General features: G+C 41.5%; 1 protein-coding gene across 4 annotated transcripts in view; it reads right to left on the reverse strand.

Moving 5' to 3' along the window:
* The window catches only part of SMOC2 (SPARC related modular calcium binding 2), a 242,717-nt gene that overhangs the window by 135,583 nt on the left and 88,658 nt on the right, over positions 1 to 18,476 (reverse strand). For all 4 annotated transcript variants that reach the window (XM_039915092.1, XM_029049423.2, XM_029049421.2 and 1 more), the window contains exons 4-5: positions 17,981 to 18,080; positions 4,582 to 4,629 (exon numbers count right to left, since the gene is read on the reverse strand). In XM_039915092.1, coding sequence (XP_039771026.1) covers positions 4,582 to 4,629; positions 17,981 to 18,080 — 148 coding nt within the window. The remainder of the gene's footprint in view (positions 1 to 4,581; positions 4,630 to 17,980; positions 18,081 to 18,476) is intronic.

The following is an 18,476-nucleotide window of genomic DNA, read 5'->3' on the forward strand; positions in this document are numbered from 1 at the left end:
CCCTTTCTATAAAATGGGGATTGAGACTGTGAGCCCCAAATGGGACAGGGACTGTGTCCAATCCGATTTGCTTGCGTCCATCCCAGTGCTTAGTACAGTGCCTGGCACATAGCAACCTCTTAACAAATACCACAATTATTATATTATTAGTAAGGAGTGGACTTGGACTGCCAGAGAGCCAAAAAGAAAACGGGATTTGGGATGTGCAGAGCACAGTGCAGTTGATTCTCCCACTGTGGTCATCAGCGAGAGTTGCAGGTTAAAGAGCCGTTAAATGAAAAAAGCTTTATCGGTCATCTGAGCCTTTCTCTATTCACCACTGTAATGAGAGGGGCTTGGTTGCAAGAGAGAATTTTTCCTATTAAATGCCAGTGAAAGTATGGAGTTTGGAGACAATAACAGTTAATTAAACTATTCAACTCTTGCATTTTCAAACCAGATTGCTTAAACCATCCACACAATACCAGGCTCTTTTCCATGAAGATGTCAATTCTGGGTACTGAATGTGTTCCGAAACCTGATAGAATGATATGAGCTCTGCGTGCCAACTGCCTGCTCTTCTTCGGAAATGCTTACTTTATATGACCAAAATCACCCATTTTAACCTAGCTCATCGTACAATCTTTACATTAATAAAAATGTCTTTTTAGATTGCGGTACTAAGTGATCCTCAGCCTTCCTTCCTTCCTTCCTCCAACCTTCCCTCTCCCCCTCCCTTTTCTCCCTTGTCTCCCTCTCTTGCTCCAAGATACCATCGCCTTTCCATGACCTCTGGTCCAGGCCCTTCCTTAAAAGTGGTTCCTCCTCCAAGCTCACTGGCCCTAACCAAGAAAGGCTTTTATGATCCACATTGTAATGACTGGTGGAAGCCTTTTCCTCACGTCCTCCCACACCCTAAGCCAAACTCTGGCTTGTTCATGTGAATTACTTATAATGCGGTGGTTTCAAGATTAAGATGCAAGAAGCTGTAAGGGCAATAGACTTTGCAGTGTATGCTTCAAATGTTGATCTATGATAATATGCCCAACAGTACTGCTTATTTTAGTTAGGCTTCCCAAAGAGGAAAAACATGAACCCTTTTGTGATTATCAACCCCAAATATTTACTGAACATTTAGTGAGATTTGGCTTCGTGAATGTCTGCTCAGGGATCAGACCAAAAAAGAAGAGATACTGAATTTTATTTTGGGTTTTTTAATGAACTAAATGGAGGTATATAGAGTGTTCACTATTTTTTTAGGAGCATAAGAAATGCCAGTTCTGGATCAGCCCCACAGTCTACCCTGTTCAGGATTTTATTTTTGATGGTGACACTGGATGCTTGGCATAACCATGCGGTGTTTGCTTTCATTCGCATCTGTCCCGATGGACCATCGAATAGTCTTAACATTCCCCTCTCCATCACTGACTTTCTCTCTACTAACCCACGAAGGACCGCATTTAGATGGATCTACACAAAGCCCTCTTGTACTTGCTGATGTCTAGAGCATTCTTGGGAAAACAAATCACACCTCATGTTTACTGCCTGTTGTGTTTTTATAAAGGAGTTAAAATTCATTTGACTATAAACCTTAAACTAGGCCGGTGTATGACTATGACAATCCACTCCTAGGAGGAATTCCCCAGGCAGCCTGGAAGCTCAAGCCTGAATCTTAATTAATCCAAATTTTATACTCAGCCCTTCTGTTTCCCCCAGGATAGATGATAACAAAGGTCTTGCTGTCTTATTACTTTTTCAACCTCCTTTGGCATAAGGCATACCCACAGTGGGTAGTCTATTAATAAATATTGCTGACTGACCTGAGCGGGTTTTCAGCCTATCCATCTTAGACTGAAGCTCATTATGGGCAAAGTAAGTGCTTCCTTTTGTTTAACTATTTAATCCAAGCACCTCATTTAATACGCTGTTCACAAGTATTGAAATGATTGTCTAGTAATGGTCCCGTACTCTACCATCCACACAGGGGAGAAGCATAAAAAATAGGTAGTTTTATGCTGGTTTCATTATTTCTTTTCTTTCAGATTGGGCAGGTCTGTGGGCAGAGGAGGGGAGAAGAGATGGAATAAGACATAAGAAGACATAAGGCAGGAGTGTTTAGTGACACAGGCTATAAACACAATGAACTACTGGGGGAAAGAGAAGGATTAGAAGAGATGTTGTTGGTTATAAGATGAGTTTTTATGTAATAAAGGTAGTTGGACAATCAAAGGAAGAGATAGATGGGATGGTATCTATCCCATTTATTAAAAGATGGGAAGCAGCGTGGCTTAGTGGAAAGAGCACAAGCTTGGGAGTCAGAGATCGTGGGTTCTAATCCCAGCTCCACCACTTGTCAGCTGTGTGACTTTGGGCAAGTCACTTAATTTCTCTGTGTCTCAGTTACCTCACCTGTAAAATGGGGATTAAGACCGTGAGCCCAACGTGGGACAACCTGATAACCTTGCATCTACCCCAGTACTTAGAACGGTGCTTGACACATAGTAAGTGCTTAACAAATATCATCATTATTTATTTGTAAACCATCTAATGTCTTCCTTCTTTCTGCCATCACTGATAACAGAAATGTCTCTTTCTGATGACAAAGGTTATTTCTTTTCACCCTGAATTTATAGCATCATTGGAAAATTGACCAATTAATTTTCCCAGAAAAATAGCTAATAATTATGTGAGTTTTGATCATTTAAAAAATCATTTTAACTCAGAAGAAAAAAAATAAGACTATTAAAATTTTATTATTGGGTTGGGCCAATAGTCCAGCTAGACTAATTTTTTTTTCTCTCTGACACTGTAAGAGAATGTCTGGAGAACAGTGTGATGGATGTAGAATTACAAAGCATTCATTTAGTATATCTGTGAAATAGAATCATGTGAGGGTATTTTTGTTTCTTTGCTTGTTTTTACAGGACTAATTCTTTCAAAGGAAAGACCATTTGGGTAAAACGGTAAAATCCTGTTCAAATGCTAGAATGTTTCTCATAATTTTCAGCATTTAATGTGATTAGTCACATACTGCTGAATCTTTTAATTAAGCAGATAATAGATTCTGAAAGAACAAAGAGTTTCTAATTCATTCATTCAATCGTATTTATACAGCACTTACGGTTTGCAGAACACTGTACTAAGGGTGAGGAACACTTCAAAATAACAATAAACAGACACATTTTCTGCCACCAATGAGTTTATGGCCTATTGCAAATCCAAAAGAATATTAATTTAATAGCAAGGAAAATAGTGGTAGCATTTACTGAGCTTCCATTAGGTTCAATACAGAAGAAAGTGAGTACAAATTGTAAACAGTGGGAAAAAAATGTTAAAATTGCTGATTTGATGATATGCCCAGAATGGTGAGGATTAACTGGAGAATTCTATTCGGAGAACTTGACATTTTTTGAGGGTTTTGTTTATTCGGCAAATATGAGTGGGGAGATCATTCCGTATCTAGGGGAATAGGGTAACAAAAGAGTTGGAGAAGAGGGTCTCCTTTAATTGTGAAGGACAATTGAACAATTAGCTTTGAAGGAGCAAAGACTCTGAGGTGGGGATAGCAGTGAAAGAGACAGCTGGTAGATAAGGTTAGGAGAGCTAGGATATTTCGTTTGCTGCAGGTAGAAGGGGGTAGCAATTGGAGATTATAGAGGAGGGGAATGCTAGAGAAGCAGCGTGGCTCAGTGGAAAGAGCCCGGGCTTGGGAGTCAGAGTTCATGGGTTCGAATCCCAGCTCTGCCACTTGTCAGCTGGGTGACTGTGGGCAAGTCACTTAACTTCTCTGTGCCTCAGTTCCCTCATCTGTAAAATGGGGATCCACTATGAGTCTCACATGGGACAACCTGATTACCCTATATCTACCCCAGCGCTTAGAACAGTGCTCTGCACATAGTAAGCGCTTAACAAATACCAACATTACATTAAGTTTATAGAGGCATTTTAAGAGGATTTGAGCAGCGCTACATAAGAATTGGGGAGAGAGTTAAGGCAGGGAAGAATGCAAAATATGACCTATCTTTAAACATTAAGATCAAAGTTAAGGAGGACAACCAGCTGTTGGATTTTCCTCGCATCTTGGTGTCACTAGTAAAGACAACATAGGGTAGATGGTCCACCACTCTGACTCAGTAATGGCATTTATGTTTCGTAGATACATTGGCTAAGATGGTGCTATTCACGTTTCAAAATACGTTTCAGGTCAAGCAGTCCCGTTCCAAACCATCATACATTATTAGGTAAGACTGCTTTTTACATGACTACCTTGTAGTTTGCTGCAATTGAAGGGAAATAAGTCTATTGCCTAGGGAAACGCATTCCTCCACCTAGCTATTGTCTGAAATAACGTATCAAATTGAAAGCTATCAACTTCCACTCCCCAAAAGGTTTAGCTATCTCGTGGTTTCTTTTACTCTACAATTTGAGAATGTAAGCAGAATTTCCAAGGAAAGTAATTTAAAGATATTTACCCATTTTTCCTGTGCCTAAAAGCTATCAACTTCCATTCCCCCAAAGGTTTAACTATCTCATGGTTTCTTTCACTCTACAGTTTGAGAAGCTAAGCAGAATTTCCATAGAAAGTAATTTAAAGATATTTACCCGTTTTTCCTGCGCCTTCACGTTGAGGCAACTTTTCAGTTACAGAACCTGGAGGAATAAGAATGGGTCAAAAATTATTGTTTTGCATCAGCTGTCAAGGCTTTCAAATCTTAAGCTAGCAAATACTTTTAGTGCATTTCACCAAAAATGATTTAACAAAATACATGAGTGAAGTATAAAAGGTTAAAGTGAAGCCATAAAGGGGTTCTGGAATTCATCAAGACGTTCATTGCGTAGTGGCTAGAGCCCGGGCCTGGAAGTCAGAAGGTCATGGGTTCTAATGCCGGCTCTGCCACTTGTCTGCTGTGCAACCTTGGGCAAATCACTTCACTTCTCTGGGCCTCAGTATCCTCATATCTAAAATGGGGATTGAGACTGGGAGCCCCACATGGGACAAGGACTGTTTCCAACCCCATTTGCTTGTATCCACCCCAGCATTTAGTAAAGTTCTGGCACATGATATTATTTTACTTGTCACTGTAGTGCAGTCACACTGCTTTAGCAGTGTTCAACAACAGAATTCCACATTTACCCATGGTTTAGTGCTTATTATGTGTCGAACACTGTACTAAGCTATGGGGTAGATACAAGCTAATCATATTGGACACCGTCCCTGTCCCACATGGACCTCACAGTCTTAATCCCCATTTTACAGAGGAGGGAACGGAGGTACAGAGAAGCTAAGTGACTTGCCCAAGGCCACACAACAGACAAGAGGCCGAGCCAGGATTAGAACCCAAGTCCTTCTGACTCCCAGATCCATGCTCTATCCACTAGGCTATGCCACTTCCCTATAACTGTTGACTTTTCAGTACATCTGGATTCTGATGATTACTACTTGTACTTTGAAAATCCATACCCTCGTCAATAAGAGGGACTCAAATGGGATGTTTTTACCTGGTGGACCGGAACTCTCAGGCTAAATCGAATTGAACATGTAATTTACGTGAAAATCCTAATCATTTGAAAAGGTAGTGACCTAAGTAAAAATAGATGACCCCAAAACTATGCAGACAACTCCCAAATCTAATTTCTCCAGCTCTCGACCTCTCATCTAACCTGCATTCCACCTAATAATAATAATAATTGTGGTATTTGTTAAGCACTTAACTCTGTGCCAGGCACTGTACTAAGCACTGGGCTGGATACAAGGAAATCGGTTGGACACAGTCCCTGCTTCACATCAGGCTCACATTCTCGGTCCCTATTGTACAGATGAGGTAACTGAGGCCCAGAGAAGTGAAGTGACTTGCCCAACGTCACTGGCAGAGGTGGGATTAGAACCCACGACTTTCTGACTCGCAGGCCCATGCTCTCTCCACTCTTCCATGCTGCTTCTCTTACCTCCAGGACATCTCCTCTTGGATGCTATGCTGGCATTGCTCGCATACTCGCTAAGTCTAAAAATGCTCCTTTGCCCAACTGCAGATGCTTGAAGTGTTGTCTTGGCTCGCACCTCTTTAACGGTTTACCATAACCCTTCACATCGTGCAAAAAACTCACAATTCACCAATCCATCAGTGGCATTTATTGAGCACTTACTGTGTGCAGAGCACTGCGCGGTGAATCGTGGGGTGGAAGGTGGGGTGAATATCAAGTGCTTAAAAGGAACAGATACAGATGCGTAAGTGACACGGAAGGGAAAGGGAGTAGGGGAAATGAGGGGTTAGTCAGGGAAAGACTTTTGGAGGAGATATGATTTTAATGAGGCTTTGAAGGTAGGGAGGGTGGTAACCTGTCGTATATGTAGGGAGAGGGAATTCTCAGTCATAGGGAGAACATGGGGTCAGCAGGAAGATGGATGAGATTGAGGTACAGTGAGTAGACTGACATCGAAGGTGTGAAGTGTGCGGGCTGGATTGCAGTAGGAAATCCACGAGGTCAAGTAGGAGAGGGATTGCTGATTGACGGTCGATGGTGAGGAGTTTCTGCTTGTCCGGATGGTGGATGGGCAACCACTGGAGGGTTTTGAGGAGTAGGGAGATGTGGACGTTTTTGTAGAAAATGATTCATGAAGGAAAGTGAAGTAGGGACTGGAGTGAGGAGAGAAAGGAGGCCGGGAGTTCAGCAAGGAAGCTGATGCAGTAGTCAAGGTGTGATGTAAATGCTTGGATCAGCATAAGACCAGTTTGAATGAAGACGAAAGGGTGGATTTTAGCGATGGTGTGAAGGTAGAAACAACAGGATTTGGTGACACTGAATACGTGGACTGTATGAGAGAGATGAATCTGGGATAATACCAGATTACAGGCTTGTGAGACAGGTACAATCAGCCTTGAAGGGCTCGCCCTCAATTCACCTCACTTATACATCTGCTCTCTTCGCCTGGACTCTCTTTTTTCACTTCTCACAAATTACCTTTCTAAACTGTACTTTGCTTTCAAATTTTCACCTCCGTTCCTCTTTTCATGCTGCTTCTCCAGTTTGGAACTCCCTCCCTCCCTCCCTCTGTAACCCAACAGACCACAGCTGCCCCATTTTCAAAGCCCCTTTGAAAGACTTCCTCTTCTAACAATCCAGTCTCGATTAATGCCTAGCATCTAAAATTGTATATACCTATCATCAGGCTCTAATTCACTTATGCCCCTCCACAGGGAAGCTGCATGTACATCTGCTAGAGAAGTAGTGTGGCTCAGTGGAAAGAGCCCGGGCTTGGGAATCAGAGGTCATGGGTTCGAATCCCAGCTTTGCCACTTGGCAGCTGTGTGACTGTGGGCAAGTCACTTAACTTCTCTGTACCTCAGTTACCTCATCTGTAAAATGGGGATTAAAACTGTGAGCCCCACCTGGGACAATCTGATCACCCTGCATCTCCCCCAGCACTTAGAACAGTGCTCCGCACATAGTAAGCACTTAACAAATACCAACATTATTATTATTATTTGGTATATATTTTACATACGCATTCAACTGCTTGTTTTTGATTCATTTAATGGAAAATATTTTCACTTCTGCCTCGCCATTAATGTGTAAGCTCCTCATGAGCCAGGAATGTGTCATTATTTTTCTTTTTAATACCCAATCACTTAGCACAGTGTCTTGCACCCATTAATAATAATAATAATAATAATAATGATAATTATTGGGGTATTTGTTAAGCGCTTACTAAGTGCCACGGACTGTATTAAGCACTGGGTAGAAACAAGCAAATTGGGTTGAACACAATCCCTCTCCCACATGGGACTCACTGTCTCAAACCTCATTTTACAGATGAGGGAAACTGAGGCACAGAGAAGTTAAGTGACTTGCCCCAGGTCACACAGCAGACAAGTGGTGGGGCCAGGATTTGAACCCACGACCTTTTGACTCCCAGGCCCGTGCTCCATCCACAACATCATGCTGCTTGTGCTCAATAAATGCCATTACTATTCTTCCATAAATATCTCACCCATTAACTCATAAACACACCTCTCATGCACTGGGCCATCCATGAAGCACTCTGTACTTTTAGAAGTAAAAATAAAAATATACGAACAAATGTTGCCAGTAAGGGAGGTGATACCAATTGTAGTTAACTTTCCTTGGTTCTTAATTATGCCTTCAATCTCTGAAACTCATGAGATTAGAAATCAGGGGTAAGAGAAGGAATTACTTAAAATAATTAATCACTTGAGGACTGGCAAATGTCATGAAACACGTGGTGAATAGCCCTTGCAAAATGTGATGGACCTGCCATAACTTGGAAATACTGAAGTTGCAATTAATAGAGGTGCTTATCCAAGAAAGCCCTGAGGGCAAAGTTATAAATGTTCCCATTCTCACGACGTCTTCTGAAGTCCGTTTGGATTTCTTTTCCACAGTCTGGGAGGCAGTTACAACTTAGAGTCTCAGGCTGCGAACCCTAGCTTAGGATTTTACAAGGTACTCATTGTACATTTCCTAAATGGGGTATAGCAAACACATCTCTAGGGCCCAAGGGTGCAGTAAAGTGGGCAACTTCTCATTCTTTGCAACCCTATATCATGAGTTTAGTAACCCTTATGTTGCCATCCTGACTACTACGAGGGGCTTGAGGCTTAATAAATACAGTGGAAAGAATACAGGAAAGAATCATTTGCTTGTCAATCAATCAGTTGTATTTATTGTGAGTTTACTGTGTGCAGAGCCCTGTACTAAGCACTTGGGGAAGTATGATATAACCAAGTTGGTAGACATGGTCCCTGACCACAGCAAGCTTCCATTCTAGAGGAGGAGGCAGACATTATTGTAAATACATAAATTACTGATGTGTACAAAGGTGCTGTAGGGTGGAGGGAGGAGTGAAGAAAGGGAGCAAATCCAATTGTGAGGGTGGTGCAAAGGGAATAGAAGAGAAGGCTCAGTCAGGGAAGACCTCTTGGAGGAGTTGTGCCTTAAATTAAGCTTTGAAGGAAGGTAGAATAATTGCCTGTCAGATATGAAGAGTAAGGGCATTCCAAGCCAGAGGCAGGTTGTGGGAGAGAGGTTGGCGGTGAGATAAATAACATTCTAACACCCTTTTCCATCTTTCTGCCTTATTTCCCAGGGCTTGAAGGACTATGGAATTCCCTTAGTTCCCCACAGGGTCGATAACAGATTCGGAACGCTACAAAACATCTATTTATCTAATGTCTGGTGTTCTTTAGAGAACTAAGTGACAACCATTTATCATTTTAAGAAGGCTTTTTCAATCCATCACTGGAATTTATGGAACACTTACTCTGTGCAGAACACTATACTAAACACTTGGAAGAATACAATACAACAAATTGGTAGATATGACCCCTGTCCACAAGAAATTTACAGACTAGAGGTAGAGACAGATTTAAAAAAAAAAAACAACAGGGGAAATGAGAGAGTATAAGGATATTTACATAAGTGCTCTGGGACTGGGGTGGAGTGTGTTTCGAAGTGCCTAAGGGATACAGGCCCGATGTGCACAGATGACAAAGAGAAGGTGAATAGGGAAAGTGAGGGCTTAATTAGGGAAGACGTCTTGGGAGATGTATGATTTATTAGGACTTTGAAAGTGGGGAGAGTGGTGGTCTAGTGGATAGGAAGGCCGGAGGGTGGATATGGGCAAGAGGCCCGCAGTGAGATAGAGGAGATGGAAGCACGGTGAGTAGGTTGGCATGAGAGTAACGGGGCACGTGAGCTGGCTTGTAGTATAAGAACAGTGAGGTAAAGTAAGAGGAGAACTGATTGAGTGTCTTAATGCCGACGGTAAGAAGTTTCCATTTAATGTGGAAGTGGATGGGTAACCACTGAAGGTTTTTGAGGAATGAGATGTGGACTGAACTTTCATTTTATTTTATTTTTGAGAAAAATGATCTGGGTATCAGAATGAAATATGGACTTGAATAGGGGAGAGACAGGAGGCAAGGAGGTCATGAGGAGGCTGATGTAGTAGTCTAGATAGGATACGACAAGTATTTGGATCAGCATGGTAGCAGTTTGGATGGAGAGGAGAGGAGGATTATAGAGATGTTGTGAAGGAAGGACCAATAGGATTTGTTGAGACACTGAATAGGTGGACTGGATGAGAGATGTCGAGGATAATGGCAAGGCTGTGAGTCAGTGAGGCCGATGGTCTTCTCTACAGTGATGGGAAAGTCTGGGGGTGGACAGGGTTTGGATGGGGAGATAAGGATTTCTGTTTTAGGCATGTTAACTTTGAGGTGTCATGTGGACATCGAAGTAGACTTGTCCTGAAGGCAGGAGAAAATGAAAGACTCCAGAGGAGTAGAGAGGTCGGATCTGGAGAGCAAGATGTGGCAATTATCCGTGAAGCTTATGGTCACCATTGACCTTCTTCTCATCAGATCTACTTCATCCTAATCCTCCTAGAACTTTCGAAGACCTTCCACACTATGGACCACCCCTTTATCCTTGAAGCATTAGGCAACCTCGGCTTCACTGACACCATCCTCATCTCCCTATCTCTCTGACTGCTTGGGAGTGTACACTCTCAGTTTCTTTTGCAGGCTCCTCCTCTGCCTCCCACTCTCTGACACTGGGGGTTCCTCAAAACTCAGATCTTGGTCCCCTTCTATTTCCCTCCTATACCCACTCCCCGGCAAACTCATTCACTCCCATAGCTTCACTACGATCTTTATATAAATGATTCCCAAATTTACCATTCCAGCCCTTACCAATAATAGTAATACTATTATAGATTAATAATACTATTAAATTAATATTAATGCTATTATACTACTATTCTAACCTCAACCAGCTTCAATGCACCTGCTCATTATCACAGGAGGCCAGATCCTTGACTCTTCTATTTTAAATACTCCCATTTTCTGCTGTTTGTCAATAATTTTTTTCTTTTTATTATGTGTGAATTCTCCCTACTCCGAGATTTCAAGACTCTTATGGAACCGGGACCGTGTCTGAATTCACTAATTTTGTATTCGCTCTTGCATTTAGCATAGAGCTCATCATAAAGTCAGCACTCAGTATTCAATATTACCCATTACTGGTTTTAATCAATCGATCGATCGATCGATCCATCAAGCAATGGTATTTATAGAGCACCTACTGTGTGCAGAGCACTCTAGCACTTAGTGGGGGTAACAAAGAGTTAAAAGACATGGTTATAGACCTCAAGAAGTTTATCGTCTAGACATAAAATAGACATAAAATTATTTACAGATAAAATAAGACCAAAAAATGGATATGTAAATGAGTAAGTGCCTAAATATCAGGATCTATAAATTGATATGGACAGAACTGTAGAACTGTATGCCATTCTTCCCATCTCATAAGCCCATAATCTTAGTGTTATCCTTGACTTCTCTCTCTCATTCAACCTACATATTCAATCTGTCATCAAATCCTGTCAGTCCCAGGTACACAATATCGCTAAAATCCACTCTTTCCTCTTCACCCAAAAGGCTACCACCTAAATATCAACCTCCGCACGAAACAAAAGCTCCTAAGTCTTGGCTTCAGAGCTCTCCATCACCTTGCCCCCTCCTACCTCACCTCCCTTCTCTCTTTCTACTGCCCACCCCCTACACTCCGCTCCTCTGCCACTCACCTCTTCACTGTCCCCCGTTTGCACCTGTCCCGCCGTCGACCCCTGGCCCGAGTCCTACTGCTGTCCTGGAATTCCCTCCCTCCTCACCTCCGCCAAACTAACTCTCTTTCCCTCTTCAAAGCCCTACTGAGGGCTCACCTCCTCCAGGAGGCCTTCCCAGACTGAGCCCCCCTTTTCCCTCTGCTCCTCCTCCTCTCCCCATCCCCCTCCGCCCTCTGCTCTCCCCCCTTCCCCTCCCCTCAGCACTGTGCATATTTGTATATATTATCTATTACCCTATTTATTTTGTTAATGATGGCTATATCTCTATGATTCTATTTATCTTGATGATGTTGCTTTGTTTTGTTCTGTTTTGCTTTGCTGTCTGTCTCCCCCGTTTAGACTGTGAGCCCGTTATTGGGCAGGGATTGTCTCTATCTTTTGCCCAATTGTACATTCCAAGCGCTTAGTACAGTGCTCTGCACATAGTAAGCGCTCAATAAATACTATTGAATGAATGAATGAATGAAATACAATCACTCACCCTATACTGCCTAGATTACTGCATCAGCCTCCTTGCTGACCTCCCAGACTCCTGTCTCTCCCCACTCCAGTCCATATTTCACTCCACTGTCCAGATTATCTTTCTACAGAAACGTTCAGGACATGTCACCCCACTCTTCAAAAATCTCCAGTGGCTGCCTATCCACCTCCACACCAAACAAAGATTCCTCAACATTGGCTTTAAAGCACCCCATCCCCTTGCCCGCTCCTACCTCACCTCACTTCTCTCCTATAACCCAGCCCACATACTTTGCTTCTCTAGTACTAAGCTTCTCACTGTGCCTCCATCTCCCCTATCTCAGCGCCGACCCCCGGCCCACTTCCTGCTTCTGGCCTGGAAAGCCCTCCCTCCTCAAATCTGACAGGCAATTACTCTTCCCCCCTTCCAAGCCTTACTGAAGGCCCATCTCCTCCAAGAGGCCCTTCCAGACTAAGCCCCACTTTTCCTCATCTCCCACTCTCTACTGTATTGCCCTGACTTGCTCCCTTTGCTCTTCCCCCTGCTCCCAGCCTCTCAGCACTGATGTATATATCTGTAATTTTATTTATTTGTATTGATGTCTGTCTCCCCACCCTAGACTGTGAGCTCATCATGATGGACGGTATCCCTGCCCTTAAGAAGCTAACGGTGTTGAGGGGAATGTCCCTGGGAGAAGAAAACATAATCAGGAAAGACCTCCTAAGAAGATACGGTCTCAGAAAGGCTTTGAAGATGGAAAAGCTTGGACTATGAAGAGGGAGAGGGAGGGAATTCCAAGCAAGGAGATAGGATATCAGTAAAGGGTCAGAGGTGGGAGAGACAATTATAATAATAGTGAGTATGTTCCTAACACGGTGGTAGATAGGAGATAATCAGGTCAGAGAAAGTTCCCATCTCACTTCGGGGGAGCAGGGGTCACAGTTTAAGTAGGAGGGAGACAACACAATGAATCCCCATTTTTCAGAGAAGGAAACTGAAGCATGTATGGTTAAATGACTTGCCCAAAGTCACATAGCAGACAAGGGGCAGAGCTGGGATTAGAACACAGGTCCTCTGCCACACGGTCCACTCAAAATAGATGGAGAAACAGAGTTAGCTGACTTGAGAAGAATGAAGAGGGTGATTTCATGAGTATTGGGAGAAGGGAGATAAGACAGAGAAAACTCTTGGATCGATACAGAAGGTTTGGGGTATATGACGGTCTGTGGGAAAAACATTAACAGATAAGTAGTAAGGACAGGGTGGGGTAGTTGCTGCTGAGGGGAGAATATGTTCAAGGTGAAATAGACGGTGAGGACGAGGAGCTAGTAAGATTCTCCAAGCACAGAAGGTCTGTTAACTGACCTGGTGATGACCTTTAGAAGGAACTGTGCAAAATATTTATTCTCGAGTGGGGCAAAGGGAAAGGTATGGTATACTCAATCTCCCCAAAAGTGAGGAATACCCCAAATTATTCAGACATGCCTTCAAATAGGCAGACACCCCAGAACTCCTAAATGGTGACCCTAGATGGGAAGAAACATCTCTGGGGAATAAATAGGGAAGGAAAATGGGATGTTAGAGGTGATAGTTATCTTTATGATCTCTGCTAATGCATAAAAATGTTATTATTTATAAATTCTGAGGAAAGGAATCAAATCAACTGATTCTCGGAAAATAATCAATCCATATATAATTTAGAAAAATACCTTACTTCTAATTAATGTAAAACTTCTAATCACATTTAGAGATGTCACAGGAGTTCTAGGTGTAACAAGAGCAAAGGATAAATTAAGAAAAGAACGAGGTGAATACTCAACTGTAATTTAAAATGTTTAAGAGTTGGCCGTTTGTGAAACGACATAAAATCAGAAAGAAGGTCTTCCTTCTATAAAATATATTAGCTGTAAATTGTAAATCAGGGCAACTATTTTTCCTTATTAGTAGTGCATTTTTACTCATTTTTACTGGTAAATTGGAACCTGCAGGTTACCCTAAGAATGTAATTAAAGCTGAGCTACACATTAAGATTCCTCAAATATTAAAATTTAAAAACTTCCCCCCAGAGACTAAATTTACAATATTTTAAAATACTTTCTACTTGTGCCAGAAGTAAGATCTTGATTTCAACATACATTTAAGGATGGGAGACAAGATTAAACATTTATAGTCTTCCCCAAATAATAGGGAATGGGCAATCTGCATAAATCCTCCCATCAAAAATGTCTTTATTGTTCTAAAACCTTTCCCTCCCCATAGTTAAACGTCTCCATGCAGGAAATATTTTTTATTGAAAAATACAAATTACATTTGTAAGTGTGGGTGTGCCTACATGTTGCGATTTCAAGTCATTTTTCTTCTTCTTACGGAGGGTTCAGTAAGCAGTATTCAAATGTGTAGGGAAATAGGGACAAGGTCTCCTGCATTTTCTATACTTAGCTTGAACCAGATTTGGTACAATGGAAAGGTTGTGATTCATTCATTCGTTCATTCAATCGTATTGATTGAGCGCTTACTGTGTGCAAAGCACTGTACTAAGCGCTTGGAAAGTATAATTCAGCAACAGGTAGAGACAATCTCTGCCCACAACAGGCTCACAGTCTAGAAGGGGGGAGATGGACATTAAAAAAAGTAAACAGGCATCACTAGCATCAATATAAATAAATAGAATTATAGATAATAATTATAATGATGGCATTTGTTGAGCACTTACTATGTGCAAAGCACTGTTCTAAGCTCTGGAAACACATCATTAATAAGCAGTGTGCCCTAGTGAATAGAGCACAGGCCTACAATTAATTATTAATTGATTATGGTACATATGAAGCCCTTACTGTGTGCCAAGCACCGTTCTAAGCACTGAGGTAGATACAAGTTAATCAGGTTGGACACAGTCCCTGTCCCGTGTGCGGCTCACACTCTTAACCCCCAGTTTCCAGATGAGGTAACTGAGTCCAGAAAAGGTAAGTGACTTGCCCAAGGTAACACAGCTGACATGTGGCAGAGGTGGGACTAGAACCCAGGTGCTTCTGATTCCCAGGCCCGTGTTCTATCCATGAATCATGTTGCTTTCCTAAGTTTTCTCTGCAATGTTCGACTGATTACTCTTCTCTTCCCCACCTGGCCAGTTGAATCCCTCCTTTTTTCTGCCCGGCTACTGGAATAGGAAACTTATTGGCCTTAATCAGAAGAAGACCATGGCTTAGGTGTTCCTCTGTCCCTGGTCACACTCTTTTGAATCTGTATGGCAAACAGTAGCCTGTAAGCTTGGCATACCTTGGGAAGTCTGTGAATTTTCCACACAGTCTCTCCTGTCTCTTTCCCTCATCTTCTCCCCTTTCACCCCAGAGTGAGCCAAAGAATCTTTAAGTCCGTATATCAGTCTGAGAAGCAACGTGATCTTGTGGCAAACCACAGGCCTGGGAGTCAGAGGAACTGGGTTCTAATATTACTATTATTAATAAATTAAACAAATGGTATTTGTTAAGCGCTTACTACGTGCCAGGCACTGTACTAAGTGCCGGGATTCATACAAGCAAACCGGGTTGGACACAGTTGCTGTTCTATGTGGGGTTCACAGTCTCAATCCATTTCTAATCTCCGCTCGGCCAATTTGCCTGCTGTGAATTTGGGCAAGTCAATTTACTTCCCTGTGCCTCAGTTTCCTCAACTGCATAATGGAGATTCAATAACCGTTCTCAGTCCTGCTTAGATCATGAGCTCCATGTGGGACAGCAGCAATGTCTGCCCTGATTAACCTGATCTACCCCAGTGCTTAGAACAGTGCTTGACACACAGTCAGTGCTTTAACAAATGCCATGAAAAAAAGATCCACCACTTTACATGAAAACTGAGGTGAGAAAGAAAAGAAACTAAGTGAGACCTGGATTCAAACACCAGAATGAAATTTGAAAAGTGATACACTTTGGGCCAGAACATCAGACCGGGAAAAATTCAAATTCCAAGAAGATTTTCCCATGTGTGAGGTTTAGAAATTCACATTAGCTGAAGCATATTAGAAATTGAAAAATGGGTGAACCGTGGGCACAGCGTTACACTTACTGACCCTGTTGGATTGTAAACTCTTTGAGGAGAGGGATTATGCCTTTTATTTCCCAAGAGATTACTACAGGGCTTGCCCATTATAGGTGGCCAATGAATATTATCGTTAATTGATTTATCAAGTCTCTTTCAATGTCTTAGGAGAATTTGTACCATACCCATCAGGTAACCTCTATCCTCTCAGGCTTACTCTCTGAGATATCATACTTACTTCCCATTCAATATTAAAAAAACCCCACGCTATACATATTGGTAATAATATATATTTCATTTGAGTTTTTTTCTCCCTTATTCTCATATGTAAACATTGTTTCTGATTTTATGCTCTCCAGCATCTCCCAAACTATTCCTCTTTTCTGAGATTTGAAAATATCTTGCCCTATCTTAATATGGTTGCCAAAGAACTTCAAAACTCTCTATCTGCCCTGTTCCTTTCACATCACAACCTACCATATCTGGAGGAAGGAAGAAAAGAAATGAGGATAAATTCCCTCTGGAACAATAGTGTAGAATTTCTAGCTTGTTGTGGACAGGGAATGTGACTATTTATTGTTGAAGTACCCAATAAATATGATTGAATGAATGATTGGACTGAATGAATTTGAAATATAATGAAATATTTGCTAGTTTTTCTTTAAACATCCTGGTTTCCATTTAGTTTTTTATGAAGTCAAAATACATACAAAATCTAGCACAATTAAAAATCACAAAAGACAGCCTGTAAGGACCTCAAATAATTCTGAATCTGAAAAGTCCTTGTATTTCCCTTTAAAAAGCTTTAAAAATTGTTACAAATCTCCCTGCCTTAATAATCCATTTGAGAAATAAAATGTGTCTAACCTTGAGGCAACTGGACTGGAACTTTTTTAAAAAAAATTTTCTCTTTTAATTTATTTATAAAGATAAAGAGATGCATATTTATCTTGCATTTCCATGCCAGGTCTATTTAGCCTTCTGAATTAATGGGGAATCTGAAATTGCATCATGTTCTTGTCTTAATTATTTATTTCAGAAGGTATCAATCATTCAATGGAAATTATTGAGCACCCGCCATGTGCAGAACATTGAATTAAGCCCACGGGAGAGTACAATAGCAAATAGCTGATTTAAAAAAATAGTTTGGCCACCTTCCTTTCCCATCCTATGTAAAAAAGGTTATGGTTAATTTTGAGGTTAAAATTAATCTGAAAATTCATCATCATACAGATTATATTTTACTTTAATACTTAATGAATCAACTCAGTCTCGAAGGCAATAATGCTTGCACTTAATCAAAGAACCCTTGATCCAATTGTCCCAGAAAAAGAATCAAAATTTGAGTTGCAGATTCTTTGGAAAATGAAAAATTCTGGAGTTTTAAAAGCTCTTCTGTGTAAAACAGTAAAAATAAACAGGCAGTTTTATGAATGAGTTTCTTGCCAATTCTAATACTTTTTGTTATGAAGCAGTGCAGAACGTTTCATTTTTTCTTTGGAAAGGTTTGCACACAAACCCAGAACTTTTCATTATTTTTTCCAAGGACAAAATTTGGTTATTTCCACTTGTGACTACTATCCTTGTGGTTTATAACAACAACATTCTGTTCACGAATCACAGTTTTACCACATGAGTTCTTTCTTTCCGTAATACCATGTGTTGCGTTCCCGCTGAAACTCTCACTGCTCTTTGTCTTTTGAAAATAATATTTTTGGAGAGGTCATGCGATGATTCAATTCCCTCCCCGCTTTCTTCATGCTGCAGAGACTCAATTCCATTTTTCAGGCTCTCGATAAAGAAAACAAAAGACCCAGGCGCTTTCAGGATTTTCCGTTGGCTTATCAAATGCAGCTTACCAGGGCATCGGGGAGTTTTGTGTGCCACAGCTGTCCCGCTGATAGGTCTTCCATTGGGAGTGACACACCAACAATATCCGGTATAACTATGACACTGGACCTGAGGGGAGAGAGCATACACCAGGTGAAATCAATGGCCTATTGGCCAGGCTTCATATTTCACACCAGCCCATGGATTTTTCTGACAGAATATTTAAAAGAAAAAAAAATGGCTAGCTGAATAGATAGATGATAGATAGACAATACTCATAATTCATAATTACGGTGTTGGTTAAGCGCTTACTATGTGCCAAGCACTTCTCTGAGCGCCGGGGTAGATGCAAGGTAATCACGTTGTCCCACGTGGGGCTCACGGACTCAATCCCCATTTTACAGTTGAGGTAACTGAGGCACAGAGAAGTTAAGAAGGTCACACAGCAGGCAAGTGGCAGAGCCGGGATTAGAACCCACGTCCTCCGTCACCCAAACCCGTGCTCTAGATAGGTTTAGATAGATA

This window comes from Ornithorhynchus anatinus, chromosome 21, assembly GCF_004115215.2.
Source record: "Ornithorhynchus anatinus isolate Pmale09 chromosome 21, mOrnAna1.pri.v4, whole genome shotgun sequence".
Classification (NCBI taxonomy): Eukaryota; Metazoa; Chordata; class Mammalia; order Monotremata; family Ornithorhynchidae; genus Ornithorhynchus; species Ornithorhynchus anatinus.